This window comes from Podarcis vaucheri (assembly GCF_965113315.1).
Source record: "Podarcis vaucheri genome assembly, chromosome: 16".
Taxonomy (NCBI): Eukaryota; Metazoa; Chordata; class Lepidosauria; order Squamata; family Lacertidae; genus Podarcis; species Podarcis vaucheri.
Window position 1 is genome coordinate 36,219,971 of NC_138754.1, and position 26,094 is coordinate 36,246,064.

Sequence of the window (26,094 nt, forward strand, 5' to 3'; positions counted from 1 at the left end):
GAATTCAGGTAGATGCTGTACAATTGTACTACAGCGTGTCTGGAGTGCATGCAGGTGCCAGGCCCTGTGGCCGGTAGGGCTTTGCAGGACTGGGGCGTTCCTAAGTTTGTTCTGAAGAGCCAAGACGCGGCCGCACAGGTGAGGCCAATTGGTCACTCACAGCACCTGGTGGCAAGAGTCGGGAAGGGATATAAGGTCAGCATATCCCTTTGGCTCTTTGCCACAGCAACACGCTTCCTGTGTTGCTGCATTTAGCTTCTTGACTCCTTGCTTCCTGATCCTCAGACCCTTGGCTTCTTGACTCCTGGCTCTCTGACCCTTGGCTTCTGGGCTCCTGGCTTCCAGACTCTCGTTCGTGCTCCCACCCCACCATCTGGCCCCCGGTCCTGACGTCCTCTGCCAGGACTTTGACATCTCATAAAATGGACCGTGGCACAGTGGGAAATTGTGTTATGGACAGGATCCGTTCTGGAGGCCCGTCCGTAACACAGAACTGACGCAAGCCAAAGTGTCGCGTCTGTGCATGCACGCAGCACAATTTAGTGCTTCTGCACGAGCAGTGAAATCCGGCAGTAATCCATTCCAGTACTTCCAAGTTGCCACGGGACGCAACATGAAAACACGTAACCTGAAGCGGACACAACATGAGGTATGACTGTATTGCGTTGCTTAAGTGTCTACAGCATCAGGTCCAGAGGTCAGCTGGTGGGGCAGGAAAGAAGGCAGCCCTTGCTTCTCCTTCCTGCTCCATCCACAGATGCTGTCATCCAGCTCACTGCTCATCTTTCTGCAACTGATCAAGGGCTCCAGGTGTGCCGCACAGGGAGTGGGAGCGAGAAATAGATGGCAGAACCTGCACCAGGAGATTCTAATGTCTAGAAATGTTCTTCAGCTCTAAATTGGGGGAGCTTAGTTCTGTTTGTGTCTGTGTTGTGCATGGAATGTTTTTATATTTTTAAGGCAAGTTTCTGATCCTTGTGGCTGTGATAATATAGATTATTAACTGCCCTATGAAATCTCAGAAGAGTGCCTGATTGAGATTTATAGCATTGAAGGGTGGATCCTGAGTGTCAGGATGAGCAAAGATGTTTCTCACATTTCCTCATTTTTCCAATCTTAAACTCAGCTCTTCACATTTCCACATCACTTTGCAATTTTCTTAATTAAGAAAGCCATCATGAAAATTCATCAGCATTTTAGTGTGCGCTTCTCCTTATGTAAGCGTTTTAAATGCAATATTGCCTAATATACACATTTTTTGAAAGCAACGTTCCAGAATATATGCATCTTTTTATGTCATTTTCACTAAGATATGAACTTTCATCCACACTTTGCACACATTATTTGACTGGAGAACCACATTGCAAAATTGAGAAAAGTGCAATTTTCAAAGGATGGCTGTGTGTTCCCGTGTTGCCTCGCAAACTGCAGATTAGGTAGGTTTGCCTTTAAATGGAAACGCCGCACAAGGTTTTGACTGCAAGATTGCCTGTTTCATAACCGTTACTTGAGGCATTCAAGCAAAAATCTGCATAGCACCCCTATTAATGCAAAATTTGTTGAAATATTTATCACAGTTTGCTTTATGGGAATGTAAGACCATTAAGCATCTGGTTGCAGGATATTCCTGGACACATCAGAAGGGAACTGTAATAATCACTCAAAACTGCTCCTGGTATGAGAGCACTCTGTGGTGAATTGTCACAACATCTGCCACCAGTCAGCAGAGAGCAGCTCCCAAGTGTTAAGCTGCAAGACGTGAGCCTCTCCAATGTTCAGTTACAAGTGGTGTTCTCATACTTGTCAAGTATTAAAAGGAAGTACCGTATTTTTCGCTCTATAAGATGCCCCAGACCATAAGACGCACCTAGTTTTTGGAGGAGGAAAACAAGAAAAAAAATATTCTGAATCCCAGAAGCCAGAACAGCAAGAGGGATCTCTGTGCAGTGAAAGCAGCAACCCCTCTTGCTGTTCTGGCTTCTGGGATAGCTGCGCAGCCTGCATTCGCTCCATAAGACGCACACGCATTTCCCCTTACTTTTTAGGAGGGGAAAAGTGAGTCTTATAGAGCAAAAAATACGGTATTTGATGTTTACTTACAAAGCCTGTAACTCACTTGCACAGGTTTCCTAACCCACGGTTGACCCACTTTGTGACCTATGGGTTGGGAAACATTGCCCTAGATCAGAATATTGCATCGGTGGATAAAATAAGGAAATGTCACTTTGTGTTACATGCATATATATATATATATATAGAGAGAGAGAGAGAGAGAGAGAGAAACAGTGTACAGAGGGGAGGTTCAAAAAGGATCTACATGGAGCTTAGAGAATAACTTGCACCTAAATATTAGTAAGACAAAGGAGATGGCGTTGGACTTCTGGAAGAAGAGAGGGGAACCTGCCCTGTTGTATATCGGGGCGGCTGTGTGGAGAGGGTCTCCTCCTTTAAATTCCTGGGAGTTTACTTTAGTGAGGACCTCACTTGGAAAATCAACATAACTCAGGTGGTCAGAAAGGCCCAACAGAGACTCCATTTCGTCAGGGTCTTGCGAAAGAACAATGTGAAACAACAACTGATGAACACCTTTTACCGGTCCACAATAGAAAGTTTCCTTTCATATTGTATCACAGTGTGGTATGCTGGTCTGACAGCCATGGACAGAAAGTCTCTACAGAGGGTGGTGAATACAGCACATGATATCATTGGCTGTCCCTTGAGTCTGCTAGATGACATTGCAAGGGATGTTGCCTTAGGAGAGCGGGAAAAATTCTCAGGGATGACTCACACCCCGGCCTTCACCTCTTTAATCTTCTACCCTCGGGCAAGAGATATAGAAGTATAATCAGCCATAAAAGGTAAAGGGACCCCTGACCATTAGGTCCAGTCGTGACTGACTCTGGGGTTGCAGCGCTCATCTCGCTTTATTGGCCGAGGGAGCCGGCGTACAGTTTCCGGGTCATGTGGCCAGCATCACTAAGCCGCTTCTGGCGAACCAGAGCAGCACACAGAAATGCTGTTTACCTTCCCGCTGGAGTGGTACCTATTTATCTACTTGCACTTTGACATGCTTTCGAACTGCTAGGTTGGCAGGAGCAGGGACTGAGCAACAGGAGCTCACCCCGTCACGGGGATCTGAACCGCCAACCTTCTGATCGGCAAGTCCTAGGTTCTGTGGTTTAACCCACAGTGCCACCCGCGTCCCCATAATCAGCCGTACCAACAGGCTAAAAAATAGCTTCTATCCGGGGGCTGTTGAACAGAAAATAACATAGTGAAATTGACTTGCAAGGTGGTGTGTTGTTCGATAAGAGATTGGGTGTTTGAGGAGGGCGGCTCATTTAATTTCATTGTATACAGGTTGTACAATGACAATAAAGGTATTATTATTAGAATATTTCCTTTCATTAGCCTAAGAAGTTCTGGAATGTACCCTTATGCCAAGCCAGCCCACACAACAGTATTGTCTACACTGGGGTGGGCAGAAGCTGGATTGGGATCTACTTGCAGATCTCTCTGGATAATTTGCAGCAGATCAGCAAGGCTTTCTTTTTCCCAACTGCTTTAATAATTGCAGCAACAAAACCATATCCCCACAACTAAGTTATAACTGAAAACAATATTCTAGGCCAGGCATCCCCAACCTTCAGCCCTCCAGATGTTTTGGACTACAATTCCCATCATCCCTGACCACTGGTCCTGTTAGCTAGGGATCATGGGAGTTGTAGGCCAAAACATCTGGGGGGCGCAGGTTGGGAATGCCTGTTCTAGGCTCAGAGAGAAACCGTGTCCTTTTATTCCATCTATACGTCTCTTGCACTTGGCTGTGGTTCTAATAAACAACAAATCTGATCAGATAAGACTGAAGTCTACCCAACTCTGGTCTACAGACTGTCTCTGAGAGTCTCAGATAATGGCATTTCCCAGCCGTACCTGGAAACGCTGGCAATTTAACTTAGGACCTTGCACATTCATTTCTCCAAATTTTGCAAGCAGCTCTGCAGCCAAGCAATGTGCACAAGGGTAAAAGTATGCATAAAACTGCATATACAGCAGCATACAAAAAAAAAAAAAGCATTATATCAAGGGAACTATGCTTTGAGGGAAATGTTCACGTTAAGCAAAATTTCAGTTTAATGTGTGAATATTAGGAGAAATGTGCCCTAAGATGCTGAGGAATTTTCATGAGGACTTTAGAAATAAAATTTGCAAACAGAAGTGGGAATATGGGAAATGGAAGTGAAAGGGACAGATTCACACATCCCTAATTGCAGATCCGTCTGGGCCAGATCCATGTGTCTCGAAGAGCAAAACTACACTTTTCCTAGCTGTGTCACTGGAGGGGTGTTTGGGTTTTAAAGAAATGAAGAAGAAGAAGAAGAAGAAGAAGAAGAAGAAGAAGAAGAAGAAGAAGAAGAAGAATAGTAGTAGTAGTAGTAGTAGTAGTAGTAGTAGTAGTAGTAGTCTGGATTTGATATCCCGCCTTTCACTCCCTTTAAGGAGTCTCAAAGCGGCTAACATTCTCCTTTCCCTTCCTCCCCCACAACAAACACTCTGTGAGGTGAGTGAGGCTGAGAGACTTCAAAGAAGTGTGACTAGCCCAAGGTCACCCAGCAGCTGCATGTGGAGGAGCGGAGACACGAACCCGGTTCCCCAGATTACGAGTCCACCGCTCTTAACCACTACACCACACTGAAATGTGGCATTGGGTGGGAACTGACGCTTTGAACAGAGTGATGCAATAAGGGGTTGTTTAACCCTTTCCCCCGTCCCATTTTCTGTATCAAAAGAATTGCTCTCCACCCCAATGCTGCTATTGGAGGAAAGGCAGGCGTTTTATGGTTCCTCACCTGACTCATGTTCTGGCTGTTGATGAACAAATGCATTTAAATGGATGGGGGTGGGGGGAATCTGTCCCAAGACTTTTTGCAACTGCATTGTACTTCTTGTTTTGCCCCCGATTTGTTACATTTTTATGAAGGGGCCAGCACACACGGCCCCTTTGCTTTTAATCTATAGATTTATTTTTAACTACATTCCTATGATTCCAACTGGCTGGAGGTTTTAGGTGGTTTGAAAAATATTTTTAAGCCTCACAACAAGTTGGTAGGTAGATTAGGTTGACATGCACACCAGATGGGGCCTTCTCAGTGGTGTCTCCAGAACTGTGGAACTCTCTTTCCATTGATTTGTGCCTCGCCCCCGCCAGTACATACATTTAGACAAGAGTTGAAGACTTTCCTCTTCAATGCTGCCTTCAACTGAGAACGCAATCTGGTTAGCTTAAGCTTCCTGAAGCACTCTGTATGTTTGCTAACATGGCTATTTCACGTTAACATGTTTCCTCCTTCTTGTTTGTATGTTGCTTTGTGAGGGCACAGCCCTTAAAAGTGGCTGAAATTAAACTTTGAGTAAATAAACAATGACCAGCTCAATAGTTCCCAATGGGTTTCATGGATTAGTAGGAATTAGAAATTAAGATACAAGAGATGGGAGGAGGAGGAGGTCATGGAAAGAAGGTAACAGAAATTGGAGAATTTGAAAGTGATGGTTTTATTTTCTCTTTTTCTTTTTGTGTTTTTGTCTTTTTTTCTCTTTTTTGTAATGTTGTCTTTTTTCTGTGTAATTTTAATTTTTTTTATGTTTCAATAAATATTATTTTTTTAAAAAAAAATAGTAGGAATTTGAACCCAGATCTCCAGCACTTTATCCACCACATCACACTGGTCATTATAATATCAGGAGTGTGTTCACGATCCAAAAAGCTGTGCCTTTGAGCCACTAAAGGAGCCTAACCTCTCACATTGCTTACTAGTTTATTGGCACCCGAACAATATCGATACCCCAAGCAACCTGTTCCAATTTGCTTGCACCATGAGACCAGGTCTCTACATTTGCTGTGCCTGGGGAATCTTAGGGTGCAAGCTAATCTAGGTAGCTTAGGTATTTTTCTTCTTGTGTTTTGTTTAACATATTCCATTTGATTTGAAATGTTTTACAATTATGAAAATAAGAGTAGGTACTGATTTTACATGCTTTTAATTCCATGATTATACTGCTTTGATCTACCCTGAGAGCTTAGGGTGAAGGGCAGAGAAGAGAGATAGCTTGAGGCTTTAGCAAGCAAGCCTGCGCAAACAAGCCACTGGCCAACAAATAGCGGTGTTGTGGCAATTACAAAGATTATAATCATTTCAAACCAGCAAAAACCAAACGTTCCTTACCTGGGTGTTTGCGTAGCCAGGTATGGTTTCCATACACCTGCATGTCAAAGAAAACAAAATAGATTTATATGAATATGGCACAAGGAAGCAAAAGTGTCAAAGGAGGGGAAAAAAACAGGGAAAAGGTGGAGGGTGAATCTGTCAATTCCATGGGGGTCCTTTACCTGAAATAAAATCAGCAGGGAGAGGCAACACAACAGGGACAACAAATTCTCCATAGTTCCTGTCCTGGAAATGAAAACCAAAGCAAACTCTCCAGTGAGTTCTCCTCGGTTCACAAAACATTAACTCTCTGCACAGGTTTGTATTCTTTTTGGAGGGGCATTTTCCAGGCAGGATCAAATAAAATAATCCATTCACAGGAGAAGAGGTGATCCCTTGCCGATGCCCGACAACAAATGCTTTTTTTTCCTTTGAAGGTGGAATACTTCAGTGGCTGGTAAATTAAATTCCAAAGAACTGAGCAAGGATGAATAGTTTAAGTGAAATCGGTACCATCCCGTGGAAAGAATCTGGAAAGTTACACGTGCAGGTTTCTGCCCACAGATTTTATTCCCAAGCGTCGCCTTCTGCCTTCCACTCCCTTTTTTAGAAATATCTTGTTTCTGTCTGAAGCCAGTGGGTGAGGACTGGGCTGATCAATAATGAAGGAGGTCCATTCTGATTATCCACCAGGCTCTCGGTTCTTCCTCTTTCCCACAGAAACTGGGCTGGACTGAGTTGCTCTCTTCCCGTACAGACTGTGTGGCTGAAGTTTACACCTCCATCCCAGTCCTCTTTGGGTGGAGAGAAAGTCAAAATGATGTCATGCTTTCTGCTCAAACTTTGTCCCATTTGGGTACTCTGTTTCTATATCGCATTACCAGCCAGACTCCTTTGCTGGGTCCTAACACCAGCCAGTCAGAAGGAAAGGGGGAGTTGTTGAAAGAGGAGGTAGCTCAAAAAAAGAAAAAGAAAAAAGTTAAGCAGATGCCATGTGAGAAGTACGAAGCGAGTGCAAATAATAATTTAAATCTGTGTGAACCACAGTTTAGGTTTCTGTGTGAGAGAGATAGCAAACGGGAGTTTTTGTTACAATGCTATGCAAGCTTAATAGCGATGAGCAAATCTGTTAGTTGTTCTCCATTTCTCATTCTTCCAATCTTAAGTTCTGATTTCCATATCAGTTTGGGGTTTTTCAAGTCCTCGCAAAAATTCAGCAGCACTTTAGTGCCCATTTCTCTCAACAGACACAATTTTGTGTGCACTTTTGTCAAATATGCACACATTTGGCAAAGCAGTTTCTCCTAATATAATGCATTTTTGCATTCTCTTTTCACTAATATATGCATTTTGATGCACCTATATGCACTTATGTAGACATTACTTGGCTGGACAACGGCACTGCAAAATTCAATGGGAGAAGTTTGAAAAACAGCTTGGTTTCCATTCATGAACTGCAGATTAAAGGTAAAGCAACCCCTGACCATTAGGTCCAGTTGTGACCGACTCTGGGGTTGCGGCGCTCATCTCGCTTTATTGGCCGAGGGAGCCAGCGTACAGCTTCCGGGTCATGTGGCCAGCATGACTAATCCGCTTCTGGCAAAACCAGAGCAGCGTACGGAAATGCGTTTACCTTCCCGCCGGAGCGGTACCTATTTATCTACTTGCACTCTGAAGTGCTTTCGAACTGCTAGGTTGGCAGGAGCAGAGACCGAGCAATGGGAGCTCACCCCATCGCGGGGATAGCCCTTAAATGCAAAGTGAATGGAACTTCTCCCCCATCTCCTTGGAAGTAAGCGCCGCTGAACTCAACGAGACACATTTCTTAGAAAACACGCAGGAAGCCAGCCATAAATCCTCCAACTGCTTACTATCCACCAGGGACAGTCCCCATTTCACGGTCCCTGCTCCTGAAACTCTCTCCCAGTTTCATTTGAATTTTGCATCTTGAAAAACCATGTTAGCGTGCACAAACATTATCAGGGATGGGGAACAATCTGGAGCAACCTGGGAGCCAGCAGCTCTGGGTCAGTTGAGGGCGAAAGAGTGATCTGGATCAGAGAAGCCAGAAGCTAGGAGCAGAGAACGAGCCAGGACAAAACAGAACACTGGAAGCTGCCTTATCCTTTGCCTGACGCCTGGTCCATCTGGCTCAATCTTATCTACTTGGCCTGGCAAGGACTTTGCAGGATATCAGACTAGGTCTCTCCCATCAGTACCTGGAGATCCCAGCCTTTGAACACGGGGTGCTCTGCCCATCAAGCAGATGCTTTCCACGGACGCATAGCCCATCCCCTAATACAAAGCTGCCCTTCTAACCGTAGAGCTGCCATATTTTGAAGAGCAAAAAATATGGCACATTTGCCAGGACACATCTGTAGGTGGGCCGGTGGGGAGAGAAAAATAGTAGCTATAGTGTTTGGGCGGTAAAAGATAAAAGGTGCATTCAAATATGTAACAATGGTAATTAAAAATGAGAATGACATAATTTCAACATTTTGTGAGAAAAACTTGGGGCATCCCCCACCACCACCATCCTGCATCTCTGTCGTTCGCCCCCTCCCTGCCTCTGACCCCTTCCTCACCCACCTGCTCAGCCCCTCCTTCCCTCCTCTCTCTTACCTTTGCTGCCTTCAGCCTCCTGCTCACAAGTAATAATAATAATAATAATAATAATTTTATTATTTATACCCCGCTCATCTGACTGGGTTTGCCCAGCCACTCTGGGCAGCTTACAACATATCTAAAATCATCAATCCTCAAAACTTCCCTAAACAGGGCTACCTTCAGATGTCTTCTTAAAGTCAGATAGTTGTTTATTTCCTTGATGTCTGAACAGTGGTGGAGGAAGCCTCTTGGGCATCTGGGACAAACCGCTCACAGGGGCAGGGTGAACCACCCATAGGGGTGGGGCATGGTGTGTGGCACCCATACAGATGGGACGGGGCACACTGTGGGGCCTCAGCCACCCTACAGCAGGGGGGAGGCAGTGGGCGGACCACGTGGAGCCTTCAAGCACCAGAGACGCGTAATTCAGGATCACTGCAGGCCCCGTGGTGAGTGCTGCCTGCCATTTTGTCACCCGCCTCAGTAGGAACACCTGGCTTTGGCCACACCAACTGCACCCCCCTTGCTATGCCCCTGCATCTAAAGGGATGGTGTACCACAGGGAGGGTGCCACCACCGAGAAGCTGCATCGCCAGATGATGCAAGGTTGAGCAGCCCTTGGAAGGCCACGCCAGACCTGGGGGCCACCAAAAACAACTTGAGGCCTATAGAGGCCCCAGGAAGGCTGCACAAAGCTGCACCACCACCAGAGATGCCACAAGGATGGTGATTTTACCTCTGAAAAAGAGGAAATGTCTGGGGAAACCCCGACGTATGATAACCCTATTCTACCGGGTCAGACCATCGGTCCACATAGCTGAGTACTGTCTACACCAGAGCTTTCCAAACTGTGTGTCGTGACACAGTGTGTAGGTGTGTCGCGCGAAAGCTCTCCGTGCTCCTCCCAGGCCTGGAAAGGAGTTTATTTAATCTCTGGTTTGCTAGTAAAACTGAATTACTGTGTCACAAAATGATACATGTCCTAAAAAGTGTGTCACCGACATGAAAAGTTTTGAAAGCTCTGGTCTACACAGACTGACAGTGGTGTGCAGAGGTTTTAGACAGGGATCTCTCCTAGCCCTACCCAGAGATGCCCAGCGATGGTACCTGGGACCAGCCACATGCAATTCAGAAGCTTCCAGTAAACAGAGTGACAGAATAGTGACACAACTGCTCTGGAAATTGTAGCTCTGTGAGTGGGGAAGAGGGTGTCCTAACAACTCTCAGCACCTTTAAACTACAATTCCCATGATTCCTGGGGGAAGCCTTGACTGTACACAGTAATATATCTGTTTTAAACGTGTAGTGCTGATGAGACCTAAAACAATAAAAATTCATCAGAAAACAAAACACAAGCCTGAACCTGAACAACAGGACTCTTCCTGTCCATGAGGTTTTCCCCAGTGTTGGCTCTGACCCGTTACACACACACACACACACACACCCCCAACACATCTCCCTTTTCCTTTCTGACAGCAACCAAATACTCAGTGCTGACCATACCTGGGGGGGAGGGGGGCAGTCTGGCCAAACCTAACAGCAGCAAACCTAATAGCAGCTATTAGGTAAACGCAGCAAACCTGTGCATAAATATATATTTGCATGCGCACACATCAACGCAAACAACACACAGAAGTTTGCATGTGATGCAAAATAGCATATAAAACTGTGTATATATTGCCCTTGGCAAATTTTCCGGAGGCCTTTGAAACTCTGCACACTGGTGCAGAAATGTGGCAAAAACTGGACTGGCTATTGCAAAAAAAGAAAAGAAAAATTGAGTAAAACTGAAACTGCCGGATCTGTCCACCCCTAGCTGGCTTGCCCCTCTGCAGCTAGAAGGGTGTTGCAAACCTTTGCACTCAACACCTTTTAAGAAAAATGTCTTTAGGAGGGAGACATCTTGGGCAGAGAGCCATTCCCCACTTACAATTTCCCTGTTCCAAATGGCTCATCCCAGTTGCTCCCCCTCCCCACATGTTCAAGCGCAGAGGGTGGGGTTTAGCACCGGCACGATTAGCTCCACTTCACTCAAAATGAACCCCTCCCCTTTAAGACAGAACAGGCTAGGGCCCCCCTTCCATGTATTTGCCTGACTATGCTCCTCTGCTACCTGTGTTTGTACAAAGCATGTGCTTAAACCCTTAATTAAATTGCTAAGAAGAACCCTTTCAGAGTAAAAATAAACCCATACACGTCGTTGACTGTCCAACTGCTCCATCATCAGGAGGGGAAAAAGAACTGCAGCTTAAGGAAGGAGAATAAAAAGCACAACAGAAAGTTGTGCTTTATTTTGTTTTCGATTGCTGGAAGGAAGGAGGCCTCTTAAGGCAAACCAGAAGCATGCAGAGAAACAGCAAAAGGGTAGAAAGGAAGCTAAACAGCAGTGCTGAAGGAGCTGGCGGCAAGCTAGATCCCAGAGAACATCTAAGCCACAGTAATATATATGTTATATGTTTCTCTCCAAGTTGTAATGAAAGGAAGCGGACCGACTTGACACAAAACAACAACATCATATGGTGAGGGGTCTACAGTTTCACTCCAGCCTGGCAATGAGACTCCAGAAGTTGAGGGTAGAGCCGGCCCTACCATCAGACACAGCAAGGCAATTGCCTCAGGCGATTGCCTGCTGGTGTCACGGTCTGGTTCACAGGAGATCAAAGTCCCGAATGGGGCCAGGGGCAAGACGGCGGGTGGGAGCAGGAACGGGAGTCCAGAAGCCAGGAGTCAGGAAGCCAAGGGTCCGAGGGTCAGGAGGCAAGGAGGCACGAAGTCAGGGACCGGGGTCCAAGGATCAAGAAGCAAGGAGTCAAACGCAGCAAGGCAGGGAACATGTTGCTGTGGCAAAGAGCTGAAGGGAAATGCTGACCTTATATCCCTTCCCGGCTCTTGCCACCCAGGTGCTGTGAGTTACCAATCAGCCTCACCTGTGTGAGGTCGCGACTGTAATGGTCAGGGGTCCCTTTACCTTTACCTTTAACTCACAGCACCCTTAACAAACTGCAATTACCACGTGCAGACACATACTTAAGGCATATGACTTCCCGCAAAAAATCCGAGGAACTCACTGAGCTGCAATTCCCAGTGCCCTTAACAAGCCAGAGTTCTCAGATTCTTCAGAGGAAGCCCTGTGCTTCAAATGCAAAGTGTGGATGTGAACTTTCAGCAAGTAAATTGGGATGCAATCTGAATAAACAGGTCATCTGGAAGAGGCCAAAAATATTCAGAAGGGCACAAGGTTGGAAAATTTTGTCCTGGACATCTTTAGCTCTGGAGCTTCCTCTTTGGGTTGATCACAAAATCATATTAAAACTGTGTGTGTGTGTGTGTGTGTGTGTGAGAGAGAGAGAGAGAGAGAGAGAGAGAGAGAGAGAGAGAGAGAGAGAGAGAGAGGTGGGTGTGAGGAAATAAATGTTGCTTTGTATGTGACAGAGTCTTTCTTTTTTAAAATTAAACATATGGCTGATGAGCTAACACAATGAAACTTGATAGCTTGGTTTCAGAACTCTATTTCACACCGGATGCCTTCCAAGAGATTTTAGCACTGTGAATGCCAGAAAATTAGCTAATTGTCATAAGCTGACAAAAGGCACTCCAGGAAAAGAATGAGAACCCAAAGTGAAAAATTCTCTTTTTTCTGATTGCTTAAAAGGGAGGCTACGGAAAAGACGGGATGGGTGGAGGAGTTTGTACTGCAGTTTTCTTAATACTGTTTTTATTGGAATTGCCTGCCTCTTGGTGATGCTGTCCAAGTCAGCTGAATCCATCTGTGCCATTCACAGACCCTCAAAGGGTCCCTAGTTTCCAGGGACAGAAGACTTCCTGGTTTCTGATTTGATCCCAGAATGTCCCACTTTTCCTTAGGACATCGCTATTTTCATCGGAGGGTATGGAGTTATGCAACCCCCAAGCCAAGGAGATTATGCAACCTTTAGACAACATCTGAAGACTTCCCTGTATAAGGAAGTTTTTTAATGTTGAATGTTATATTATGTTTTTAGTCACTGAAATGTCACCAGAAGGGCAGAGAGGGGCAGAATGAGGTGTTTGCAGGCTTTTTCAATGGGCTTCTATTATTATTATTATTATTATTATTATTATTATTATTATTAATTTCGCTGATGTGCACGGTGCCTCAGAATGTAACCCCCACATAAACAGGTTGTTGCCTGCATTTATTTGTCACTTTATCTTGTGAACCAGCCTGAGATTTTTTGATGAAGGGCAGTATGTAAATCTAATAGATGATCATAATTGAAATATTCTACCAATATCACAGGCGAGCTCAATATATTACAAATCCTTTGCAATTCTAGCTGTTAAGTTTCATTACAAATGACCTAATATCTTCAATGGCTTTGAAATCTAAAGGAGAACGGATAAAAAGTACTCCAAATGTATTTCTAAATAAGTAATGGAGATTATTAATGAGTAAAATACAGCTGATCCCAGTAGGAAAAAGCTCCCAAAAACCCACACACAATTGATGTGAGTTATAGCTTTAATGTTTCGTCTTCTGGCTTAAACTATAGGCCTCTGGGGAAGTTAAAATCCTTGTTGCTTTTACTTGATTTCTGTTGGCAGAATCATTCCAAAATAATAATAGCAATAATAGGAAGGCAGAAGAAGAAAGAATTGAATCTAGGCAGAAAAATAAGTCCCCAATCCTATGCATGTTCATGCAGAAGTAGGTCCCTCTGTGTTCATTGTGGCTTACTCTCTAAGTAAGTGTGTTCAGAGTTGCAGCTCCAGGCTGAACTCCCATTTCCTGGGAGTAAGTCCCATGGCTATCAGTCTTACTTCTGGATAAATATGCATAGCACTGGGTGACAAGCCTGAAGTCATAGGTGTATATACCTCTGAACTCAGAGGCATAGCTGTCAACTTTCAGATTTGAAAATAAGGGATCAGCAGCCTTGAAAATAAGGGATCAGCAGCCAAAATAAGGGATCAGCAGCGGATCACCGCCCGCCAATGTACTCAACCAGCTCCTTTCCTTTCCCCCATAACAGTCAATTGGAGGAGCCTCCAAAAAAAAAACCCAAAAGCCCCCCCCTCCCATGAGATCACCACCCACCATTGTACTCAATGCTCCTTCTCTTTCCCCCATGTGCCCCCACTCCAGACAGACCTTATCCCCAGCAAGGGTGAGTGGGCCGTTGATGACGATGTATCCATCCGATTCCGAGCACAGGTACATTCCGAGCACAATTCAAAGTGTTGGTGCTGACCTTTAAAGCCCTAAACGGCCTCGGTCCACTATACCCGAAGGAGCATCTCCACCCCCATCGTTCTGCCCGGACACTGAGGTCCAGCGCCGAGGGCCTTCTGGCAGTTCCCTCACTGTGAGAAGCCAAGTTACAGGGAGCCAGACAGAGTGCCTTCTTGGTCGTGGCACCCACCCTGTGGAATGCCCTCCCACCAGATGTCAAAGAGAAGAACAACTACCAGACATTTAGAAGACATCTGAAGGCAGCCCTGTTTAGGGAAGCTTTTAATGTTTGATGCATTATGGTATTTTAATATTTTGTTGGAAACCACCCAGAGTGGCTGGGGAAGCCCAGCCAGATGGGGAGAATATACAGTGGTGCCTCGCAAGACGAAATTAATTCGTTCCGTGAGTTTTTTCGTCTTGCGAAGCACGGTGTCAGGAAAGTTTTGGAAAAGCTTCAAAAATCACCAAAGTCTTCAAAAACCTCAAAAAAGGCTACCACACTGCGTTCTATGAGTTGCTCCTCGAAGTCAAGTCGCAACTGTATTAACGGTGTTAAGAAAAAGGAAACAAACTTGCAAGACGTTTCCATCTTGCAAAGCAGCTCAAAAAACGCAAAACCCTTTCGTCTAGCGAGTTTTTCGTCTTGCGAGGCATTCGTCTTGCGGGGCACCACTGTAAATAAATTATTATTATTATTCACTGTGTTTTTGCTATGATCACTTTCACCTCTGGCTGTTGCCTCTAGAAGGTTGCCCAGAAAGGAATATGGGCCTCAGGCTGAAAAGCTTTCCCTACCCTTTGGGTAAAAAATAGAGGGGGTCCCTGGGGAAGAAGGATTGTTGAGAGCTTCAAAAGCTACTAAAGACTGGAGGGGCCATTTCTTCCTCTGCATCTGCTCAGCCTACCCAGCCCCCTTCTCCTCAAATCCTCTCTTGGAGACAGGCTGGGAACTTAAATCACTTGCCCTTTTATCCACATCCATGGAATAGCACCACGCCCATGTGCTTGCTGTCTGTGACACAACACACTGCAGGGCTCATGTGCCCTCTTGCCCAAGGGAAACAAAACCTCAGAGGTCTGCTATTTGCTTTCAAAACATACACAGGAGCTTCCTGCTGGTTTCACAGCAAGGGGCAATGCATTTAAGCACAAACATTGCAATAAGCGATGGATTTAAAAGGAAGGGCAGGCAGAAACAGCTGTTAGTCATACAGTTGTCTCAGCATCACTGACAACCACGTTAACGCCTCGTTTTCGTAACCTGCAGAACCCTTTTCCCAGTGCAGAAAGAAGTAAATCCAGCAAGTTGGATTCACAGGAAGAGATCTCTTCCAGCATCATCATCTCACTTCAGAATGGGAGATGGGGTGTGACCTAAGAAGAAATGGATGTGGCCTAGGGGAGTGCTGGAAAGTCAGATTACAAGGCCTCATAGCTAGAAGTTCCCAATTTCTGTTGCCTTAAAAAAAACAAACCCAAGACCTTTAACATTAATATTCTAGTCTAGTCAATGTGGAGGTTTCGCCGCCTGTTCCATTTTGAGTGATGGCCTCATCAATACAGAGGTGAGGCTTCAGCGGTACTCTGGACAGCTCCATACAGAGCTTAAGTTGAAGACTTCATAAGAGCAGAGTGTGGATGTTGCTTCAGCAGCAATCATCCTCAGGCTGTAGTTTCAACAAGAGCTGCAGCTGTATCTCAGTTGCTATCTGAGCAACTTGCCGTCTGGAGCTGTTGACTCCGGGAGAGACTGTGGTTCCACTAGGACAGGGTTTGCAAAAGCATTCCTATCTTCCCTAGCCATTGACCAGCCTTCTGTGGGCTGATGGGAGCTGCAGTTCACCAGCACCCGAAGGATCAGAGGTTCCCCACACATGCAGTAGTGCTTCTGAACTGGAATCCTCAAAGTCCTCCGTACATCTTGAGCTTTCTCCTTATGGCAATTACCACTCCAAATGCGCAGTCTCATCCCCTGAAGGCATCTGACCCCAGAGTCATGGTGCTACCCTACCATGTTCAAAGTGACATATAGCAAGAGAAGATCAGAAAATATCCCTCTATGCCACAAGAGCGGCAAGGATCCTAATTGCTAAAAACTGGGGGGAAAGAAACTGAGCGAACAAAAAAGGAATGGCAAGACAAACTGTTAGAGTATATTGAACTGGCTAGATTAACAGAGGCAATTAGAGATCACACTTGACAAGAGTTTCAAAAGGCATGGGGGAAATGCAGAGAATACTTCACAAAACAGTGCCCTAACATACATACCTGGACTTGTTTCGAGTAATGTCTGCAGGAGACTTTGTGGGTATTTAAGTTATAATTAGAAAAATCTTAATAATTATTCATAAAGGAAACAGTTTATAAGAAGTAAATAAGGAGGCCAGATACAGGATAATGGAAGTATTTTATTTCGTTGTTTGTATTGTTTATGTTATGTTCACTGTATGTTATGTTCACGTTTAATGAAGGTGGATTGTGTATTGGGGGGTGGGGGGTTATGTTATATTGTAAATATAACATAATTCCAATAAAATTCCAATAAAAATTAAAAAAACAACAACAAAGTAACATATCACAATGGTGGGCAAACTAATTAGATCTGCAAGGGCTTCTGAAGCCGTGTTCTTTTAGTAGTTGCCACAACAAGTCAATGTGGAAGAAATTAAGTTTTGGGGGGAAATCCAACTGTGGATTTTTGTGTGAAGGGGCTGTGAAGTCTCAGTTCAGTTGTACAAATCCCTGGGTTGAGCATGTACTCAGAGACATCATGTTGCTTAATTCTGTGTGTTTGTCTGCCCTCATCCTGCTCCTGGCTCAGATTGGGTGGCCTTGGGGGGCTCTTGCACAAAGCAAAATAAATCACACAAGACCAAAGCCTGCTCCACATAGCTTATCCCTTTCCCCTATCCTATTTTGGTTTTCCCACAAAAAAATTCTTTTATTCATTTTATGACACAAATAAACAACATAAACAGAAAAACAAACAATACAAACAAATTATTGTCTTATCCTTATTTTTTCTAAACATTGTTAGGTGAGCTTCCCCAAGTCCCCCCCTATCTGATTTTCATTTTACCTCAGCGGTTTACATATATCATAATTTTTTTTATCACACTTACTTTCACCATAAAAATCTTCACATTTTATCCCTTACAAGTAATACTATTTTAAAATACACTATCTTCTACTTCTAACCCTACAGCCTATATCCACTTCCAAAGCTATTCTAAGATTTAAATGTTGACATATTTTTTCAAATATTCCTTAAACTTCTTCCAATCTTCTTCCACTGTCTCTTCTCTCTGGTCTCGGAGTCTCCCAGTCAGTTTGGCAAGTTCCATATAGTCCATCATCTTCATCTGCCATTCTTCGATAGTTGGTAAATCTTGTTTCTTCCAATTCTTTGCTAGCAATATTCTTGCGGCTGTTGTGACATACAGTCCCCTATCCTATTTTGAGGGCTGTTGGGTCATAGGAAGCAATCTGGAGCCTATCTGGAGCCAGGGAACTGGGAATCAGTGCCAAAAAGCAAGACCAGAAACACAAGCCATACCAAAGCTAAGGATCAATGGGATGGGAAGTTTTTTATACTGCTTCCTGCCCAGGAATAGCCAGTGGTCAGGTCAGATTCAGGAGCACAGCAGGTGATAACAATAAGGCCATGAATTTGAATGAATTTGCCCAATGCCTTTTTAAAATCATGCAAGTCAGTGGCTATCGCTTCATCTTATACATATCCATGGAGCCTCTTTTAAAGGACTCACCCTGTAGTAGCTAATTCCAGAGTTTATTTGCCTTGTGAAGTACTTCCTTTTATTCATATGTGGAAAAACACTGGCTTGTTGTTTTGCTAAACCAAACAGCACAAATTCACAAAAATTGAATTACTCGTGCCCCTGTAGCAGGACTTCTGTTGCCTATGCTCAGCTACTTCCAAGTGACTTGTGTCACCCACTTCCATGTTTCTCTCCCCCCCCCCCACTGCCTTTACATGAAATGGTGCCATAAAGTTTTAATCATCGTCATAAGCCTGAGTTGCAGGCTTCAATAAAACACCCCGTACCAGGCTACCGCTGCCTTCTTGAAATCCTGGCAAGCTTGTGAGAAACCCATTTTACAGAGTTTTAAAACAGTTTATTGGTGCCATTTGTCTTGCCTTCTATAAGTCAGGAGTGCTTCAACATCAAAGAGCTGATAGCACAGATCTTGGAGGAAAGACAGTTTTTCAGACAAAAAATATCCACTTTACTCTTCTTCTTCTTTTGTACTCCCAGATGATGGTGATTCAGTTTTACACAGCAACTATGAAAGAAGAACTCTACAATCTCACATAAACCCAGAGATGACTACAGTGGTAACTCTGGATACGAACGGAATCCATTCCGGAGCCCCGTTCACATCCAGAGCAGAACGCAACCCGTGTCTGCGCATGCGCGGGTCATGATTCACCGCTTCTGCACAAGTGTGTGACGTTATTTTGAGCGTCTGCGCATGCGCGAGCAGCAAAACCCAGAAGTAACGCATTCCGTTACTTCTGGGTCGCCGCAGAGCGAAACCTGAAAACGCTCAACCTGAAGCGACTTTAACCTGAGGTAAGACTGTCGTAGCCATTGACAGAGTGAGTCTTGCAATTAAATGTTGCACTATGGCATTCTCCTATTCAGGGTTCCTGTCACAGACTAGCCTCCTGCTAGGATACTCCATTCCATTTCCCCCCTTGCCCTTCTGTGATGGCCTGGGATTCCGATTCGGAGGATGAAACAGAGGAATCCCAGCCTGCACAGGAGTCCCCGCCTCCAGGGCTGGCTGAACTGGGGCAAGGCCTAGATGCTGAGGAGCCTGCACCTGTGGCAGTGCATCAGGAGCTGGCCCCAGGTGAAGCCCTTCTGGCCCCAGAGGGGCTTGATGACTCAGTGGCCACAGGTGGGCCTCCTCCAGGGCCCAGTAACCCTTCGGCTTCTCCTGATCTGCAGAGGCTTAGGGCAGAGAGGCGAAGGGAACTGGTTGCCCCCAGGAGGAGTGCTCGCCTTAAGGCCAGAGGAGGCGGGGCTCCTGGGGGTCGGGACCGCCCCTGACCTTGGAAGAGGATAAAAGCCCAGTCAGGCCGGCCCCAGGTTGCGGGAGCAACGTCGTTGTTGGCTACGGACCTTCCTGTGTTCTTGATCCCTGCTCGGCCTCCTGTTCCTGACTATCCGGTACGCCTGTCCCCTGCTCGGCTTCCTGTTCCTGACTATCCAGTACTCCTGTTCCCTGCTCGGCCTCCTGTTCCCGACCATCCGGCGTTCCTGTTACCTGCTCAGCCTTCTGTTCCAGTGTTCCTGTTCCCCGCCCGGCTCTCTGCATCGGACCTCGCCCCTCTTCGTGTGGACTCTGCTACACTCACGGTACCTTACCCCCGGGACCAGCACACCTTCTGTCCCATTCCCCCACCCAGGAGTACCAACTTGAATAAAATACTGTATTTTTCACCCTATAGGACGCACCGGCCCATAGGACACACCTAGATTTGGGGGGGGGAATAAAGGGGAAAAAATATTTTTTCCCCAGGCACGGGGCTGGGGCGGGGGAAGCCCGAGCTTCCCCCGCCCCCAGCCCCCAGAACGGGAGCCAGAGCGATGCCAAAGCTGCGCGATGCCGAAACTTCCCCAGCCGCCAGAACAGGCTGCCGCCCCAAGCCTTGCACGCCTGGCGGGACCTCCCGCCGGACACGCAAGGCTTGCGGACATCTGCCCGAAGCATGGGGCATGCTCCACAGCGCGCCCCGTGCTTCGGGCTGCAGGCTGCTGCCCGCAAGCCTTGGGAGCCCGGCGAGCACTCCCGCCGGGCTCCGAAGGCTTGCGGATAGCTTCCTGAAGCCTGGAGAGTGAGAGGGGTCGGTACATACCAACGCCTCTCGCTCTCCAGGCTTCAGCGAAAGCCTGCATTCGCCCCATAGGACCCACACACATTTCCCCTTCATTTCTGGAGGGGGGAAAGTGCGTCCTATAGGGCGAAAAATACGGTATTTGGGGGACCACCAGGTAAACCCTGCCGCACATGATCAATCATATGACACGGTGTGTGCACACACACCCCATTTGACCAGCAGTGCCCATAAACTTTGGGGGATTGGCCCCCTTAAATATTTAGGGGTGGGGCCATCAGAGTCAGCTCCCATGCCCCCACCCATCGCCAGCCAGTATTTTGTGGCCACCGAGCATGCCCAGTTGTCACTGAGATGTGGGTGCGTTGGGAGAGCTCTTCCCCTCTGAGACCCTCCCCACCAAAAAACATATTGTTTGTACTTCTGCAAACCTTGGTGCTTGCTGATACTTGGATGGTATTGTTGTTGTTGTTGTTTAGTTGTTTAGTCTTGTCCGACTCTTCATGACCCCATGGACCAGAGCACGCCAGGCACTCCTGTCTTGCACTGCCTCCCGCAGTTTGGTCAGACTCATGTTGGTATCTTTGAGAGAACACTGTCCAGCCATCTCATCCTCTGTTGTCCCCTTCTCCTTGTGCCCTCCATCTTTCCCAACATCAGGGTCTCTTCCAAGGAGTCTTCTCTTCTCATGAGGTGGCCAAAGTATTGGAGCCTCACCTACACGATCTGTCCTTCCAGTGAGCACCCATTTCCTTCAGAATGGATAGGTTGATCTTCTTGCAGTCCATGGGACTCTCAAGAGTCTCCTTCAGCACCAGAATTCAAAAGCATCAATTCTTCGGCGATCAGCCTTCTTTATGGTCCAGCTTTCACTTCCATACATCACTACTGGGAAAACCAGAGCTTTAACAATATGGACCTTTGTTGGCAAGGTGATGTCTCTGCTTTTTAAGATGCTGTCTAGGTTTGTCATTGCTTTTCTCCCAAGAAGCAGGCATCTTTTTAATTTAGTGACTGCTGTCACCATCTGCAGTGATCATGGAGCCCAAGAAAGTAAAATCTCTCACTGCCTCCATTTCTTCCCCTTCTATTTGCCAGGGGGTGATGGGCCCAGTGGCCATGATCTTCGTTTTTTTGATGTTGAGCTTCAGACCATATTTTGCGCTCTCCTCTTTCACCCTCAATAAAAGGATGGTATTATAACAGTATTATAACGGTTGAATTAGGATCCACACTCAGAGAATTAGTTTGCTATTACTGTAAAGCAGGGATGAGAAACCCTGCAGATAGACTTGGACTCAGTGGCGTAGCGTGGGTTGTCAGCACCCAGGGCAAGGCAAGTAATTTGCGCCCCCTAACCCATGGATTTTAGCACTTGAGTGCGAGCGCGCCCCCCCCAGATGTTGCGCCCGCCCCCTGCACCCCCCCACGCTATGCCACTGGGGCTGGGGGCGAGCAAAGGAGCCAAGGACACCCCAAAGGCTCAGCAGGAATTTATTAAATTTATTATTTGCGGAGCCCCTGTGGGCTGAGGCAGCCGAAGCCCCCTCCCCTCGGGCGCCTCCCCGCCCCCTCCTCTCCTTGGGCTGTAGGTGGAGCTCCAGATCCGGGCTTGGCGAGCGCCTCTCCTCCTCCCGGCCGGGTCCGGGGGCTTCCAGCCGTGCTCCGTCCTCGCCCCCCCCGCGGCTGAGACTTGCGCTGAGAGCCGGAGCCAGCGGCGCCCCCTTCTGCCGGGAGACCCTCGCCCGCCCGCCGGCTTCCTCTCGGAGGGTTTAGGTGCCGCGAGGCCCCTCGGAGCTCTCCTCCCTCCCAGTCGGCAGAAGCAGCTGCCGCCTGTGGCTGGGCCGAGGGGATGGCAGCGGCGTGCGGAGGCTGCCCGTGCCCGGCCAGGCGTCGGTGGCAGCGTCGGCGCTGCTGCAGCGGCTGCTCCTCCTGCGAGCAGTGAGTGGAGCGCAGCCGCAGCGGCGGCGGGGGGCGCGCGCGCTAGGGCGTAAGGCTGGCGGTGGTGGCGGGGAGCCCGGCGGAGGAAGGAACTTGTCCCTTCCCTCTGGACTCGCGCCCCCCGCAGATGTTGCACCCGGTGCAGCCGGCACCCCTGGCACCCCCCACGCTACGCCACTGGTTGGACTCCAACTCCCATCAGTCCCAATCAGCATGACTAGTTGTCATGGATAATGGGAACTGTAGTCCTGAAGCATTTGAAGTGTCCTAGGTTTTCCATCCCTACTGTGTTCGGAACCTCAGGCCCAGGGGCCAGATGTGGCCCTCCAGGCCTCTCTATCTCACCCTTGGTATTCTCCCCAGCCACACCTCCTTTTCCCAGGGCTCACTGGCTCTGCTTTGCACCCTACTCTAACATTTTTGCCTGGCCTAATGCACAAATGTAATATTCCCCAGCCAGATGGGCGGGGTATAAATAATATATTATTATTATTATTATTATTATTATTATTATTATTATTATTATTATTATTATTCAGATTCATTGCTCCACCCACTTTTGCCCTTATTCCTGTTCTCCACTAGCATGTGACCCCAGAAGGTTGAGCAGAAAAGAGGATAAGCTTTGGGATAAAAATGATTCCCCATTCTGTTATAAAGGCTATATTCAGAATTAATTGCTCTATTGAATTCAATGAAGTGGTTCAATGTAGATGCGGGTAACTTTTGCCCTTCCCAGTGTTGCTGAACTACAACTCCTATCATCCCTGGCTGTGCTGGCTGGGCCTGATGGGAGTTGTGGTTCAGCAACAGTGGGGGGGGGGCAATGTTCCCCACAATGTTTTAATGGTTTTTATAAGGTTTGTTTTTTAAGGCAGGGAAGCATTTGAAAGAGCCAGTGTGGTGTAGTGGTTAAGAGTGGTAGTCTCGTAATCTGGGGAACCGGGTTCGATTCCCCGCTCCTCCACATGCAGCTGCTGGGTGACCTTGGGCCAGTCACACTTCTCTGAAGTCTCTCAGCCCCACTCACCTCACAGAGTGTTTGTTGTGGGGGAGGAAGGGAAAGGAGAATGTTAACCGCTTTGAGACTCCTGAAGGGGAGTGAAAGGCGGGATATCAAATCCAAATCCAAGGTTGCACTGTCCATTCAGCTCGTCCCATGTTATAATGCATCTCAGCATTATAACACTCAGAGTTCTGCAAATATACAGTTTAGGGTCAAATATACGGCGCTGTGGGTTAAACCACAGAGCCTAGGACTTGCCAATCAGAAGGTCGGCGGTTTGAATCCCCGTGACAGGGTGAGCTCCCGTTGCTCGGTCCCTGCTCCTGCCAACCTAGCAGTTCGAAAGCACGTCAAAGTACAAGTAGATAAATAGGTAACGCTCCAGCGGGAAGGTAAACTTTGTTTCTGTGTGCTGCTCTGGTTCGCCAGAGGTGGCTTAGTCATGCTGGCCACATGACCCAGAAACTGTAGGCCAGCTCCCTTGGCCAATAAAGCGAGATGAGCGCCGCAACCCCAGAGTCAGCCACGACTGGACCTAATGGTCAGGGGTCCCTTTACCTTATACAGTTTAGGGTCTCCTGGTATGCCCCCCAGAGGACCTTAAGGTCCATGAATAATCATAGTTTAGAGGTCCCAGGACCTAAGGAAGTCTGATTATCCTCCACCAGGGCCAGGGCCTTCTCAGTAATGGCTCCGACCTGGTGGAATGCTCTGTCTCATGAGAACAGGGCCCTGCAGGATTTAACTTCCTTCTGCAGGGCCTGTAAAACAGAGCTATTCCACCTGGCTTTCAATTTGAACTTAGCCTGATTCCCCTTCCTTCCCTCCCCCTCCCCTTTTTATGAAGATTACCCGCTCTTAGATCCCACAGCTAATTCTCCCCTGGTCTCCTTACCGGCCCAAATAGGACTAATTTAGCCAGCTAGCCCTGGTGATCATCTAATGTTTATTGGATGGATTTCCCCCCCTAAATTGATATTTATTTATTTTTTGCATCAATTAAGTGTTTTAAATCTGTTGTTAGCTGCCCTGAGCCCAGTTTTCTGAACTGGGAAGGGTGGGGTATAAATAAAAATGTATTACTATTTATTATTAAATGAAAAGGAGCTGCCTTTAGGAGCTGCCTGGCTATGTCCTCCCTGATGGAGCCTGGCGGTTCACAAATGGAACCTGAGAAATGTGGGCCACAGTGGTGAAGCAGAAGAAGAAGAAGAAGAGGAGGAGGAGGAGGAGGAGGAGGAGTTTGGATTTGATATCCCGCTTTATCACTACCCTAAAGAGTCTCAAAGTGGCTAACATTCTCCTTTCCCTTCCTCCCCCACAACAAACACTCTGTGAGGTGAGTGGGGCTGAGAGACTTCAGAGAAGTGTGACTGGCCCAAGGTCACCCAGCAGCTGCATGTGGAGGAGCAGAGATGTGAACCCGGTTCCCCAGATTACAAGAATACCGCTCTTAACCACTACACCACACTGGTAAGCGGCTTGCCTAGTATTATCACTGCTATGGCAGGCCAACATGACTGGCACTTCCCACACCATTGCTGCCTCTCTGTGCAGGAGAAAGAGGCGATCTCAGCATTTGCCCATTCTATATACCCTCCCAGTACTAATGTTCTGTTCCTACCACACTGAGTGCTGTGACTTGATTCCCCACAATACCAGCGAGGGCTTTGCCCCACCATTTTCCCCACCACTCATCCCATGATTTCTAGGCAGGTATCTGAGAAGCTTTTCTTCTGTCCTGCCATTTTCCCCAGGAAAAAACCCACAGCTTACTGCTGAATCAGAACAAATATCAGTCTGTAGAAAACTCATTTGTTGCTTGTTCCAGCGGTGTGGATAAGCCCTGAAGCTGTTCTCTTCCAGGATATTCCCTTCTGGAGAGCTGTCCAGCAGAGCAATTAGCAGGTCTGATGCTCTGTAGCAGCAGGGGAGCTGAGCAAAAGACTGAGACTGGAGCCAAGGAGCTGAGCAGCAGAAGGAGTTGCACTAGCAACTTGCACCAGGTAGCAAGTTTTATAGCTGGTCCACCGTTGCTGAGCTACCAGATGTCCCGGAGAATCAGCAGGACACTAATGTGAAGTTCTACTCAGACAGCTGTTTCCTCTTCCCAAATAGAGCTTTGAGAAGCGGCGGAAGGGGGGACCCTCATGCTAGCAGATGTATGCTGGGTCCTTTGGGCTTCAGTAAATGTGTTTTCTCAATCTCTGCTCCTGAGGTCAATGATAGATTATGGTGGAAGGGTTGGAGCAGGGAGGTATGGCCAGTCTAGAGGGCATAGGAGTGCCCTGACTCAACAGATTCCCCGAGCGGTCATCCAGGGCCAGATTTAGGTTTGATGAGGATGCAGGTGGCGCTGTGGGTTAAACCACAGAGCCTAGGACTTGCCGATCAGAAGGTCGGCAGTTCGAATCCCTGCGACGGGGTGAGCTCCCGTTGCTCCATCTCAGCTCCTGCCAACCTAGCAGTTCGAAAGCACATCAAAGTGCAAGTAGATAAATAGGTACCGCTCCGGCGGGAAGGTAAAAGGCGTTTCCGTGCACTGCCCTGGTTCGCCAGAAGCAGCTGTACGCCAGCTCCCTCGGCCAGTAAAGCGAGATGAGCGCCGCAAACCCAGAGTCAGTCACGACTGGACCTAATGGTCAGGGGTCCCTTTACCTTTAAGCTACTGAAGCTAATGGGGCCCTTTATATGTCCAGCTGTCCTTTGTCAACAACAAATTGTCACTGCTTTTTGTGTTGAATATATGCTATATGGTAACTTATGGACCTAATAGGTATCTAAAGCTGTTTGCACATAACAAAATAGGAGCCTACGCAGCACAAAACACTGTTGCTGTATGTAGGGTTTTTTTTAATTTGTTTTTTATCTTATATTTTGGGAATGTACATGCAGTGTTTTTTCCCTTTGCATGTTTTGGGGTTCCCCACGAGAGTGGGGCCCTAAGCTATAGCTTGTTTAGCTTATACGTGTAAATCCAGCACCGGGGTCATCTTCTAGTGTAGGAGCCCCCGAAGTCCATGAAGATATGTTGACATCCCTCAGTCTCAGAGCACAATGAGGCTGGCTGTGGCATCTTCCTCCTCTAAGGATGAGGAGGGATGCTGGTGGCGCTGTGGCCTAAACCAGTGTTTCCCAACCGGTGTTCCGCGGCACACTAGTGTTCCGCGAGACGTTGCCTGGTGTGCCGTGGGAGGGAGGCGGGCGAGTCGGGCGGCGAGAGGCGGGGCGGCGGCGGCGAGGAGAGGCCGCC

The 26,094-nt window shown here is 47.2% G+C and overlaps 1 protein-coding gene and 1 long non-coding RNA gene across 4 annotated transcripts in view; one reads left to right on the plus strand and one right to left on the minus strand.

Annotated features, from left to right (window-relative positions):
- Positions 1-7,572, minus strand: part of ADGRD1 (adhesion G protein-coupled receptor D1) — a 304,658-nt gene extending 297,086 nt beyond the window's left edge. Inside the window, exons 1-2 of one of the 2 annotated variants that reach the window (XM_082204127.1) lie at positions 6,389-7,572; positions 6,225-6,261 (exon numbers count right to left, since the gene is read on the minus strand). In XM_082204127.1, coding sequence (XP_082060253.1) covers positions 6,225-6,261; positions 6,389-6,442 — 91 coding nt within the window. In that variant the 5' untranslated portion in view covers positions 6,443-7,572. The remainder of the gene's footprint in view (positions 1-6,224; positions 6,262-6,388) is intronic. The other variant, XM_082204128.1, reaches the window with a different exon arrangement.
- Positions 1-26,094, plus strand: part of LOC309521568 — a 503,597-nt gene that overhangs the window by 385,921 nt on the left and 91,582 nt on the right. The window lies entirely within an intron of this gene.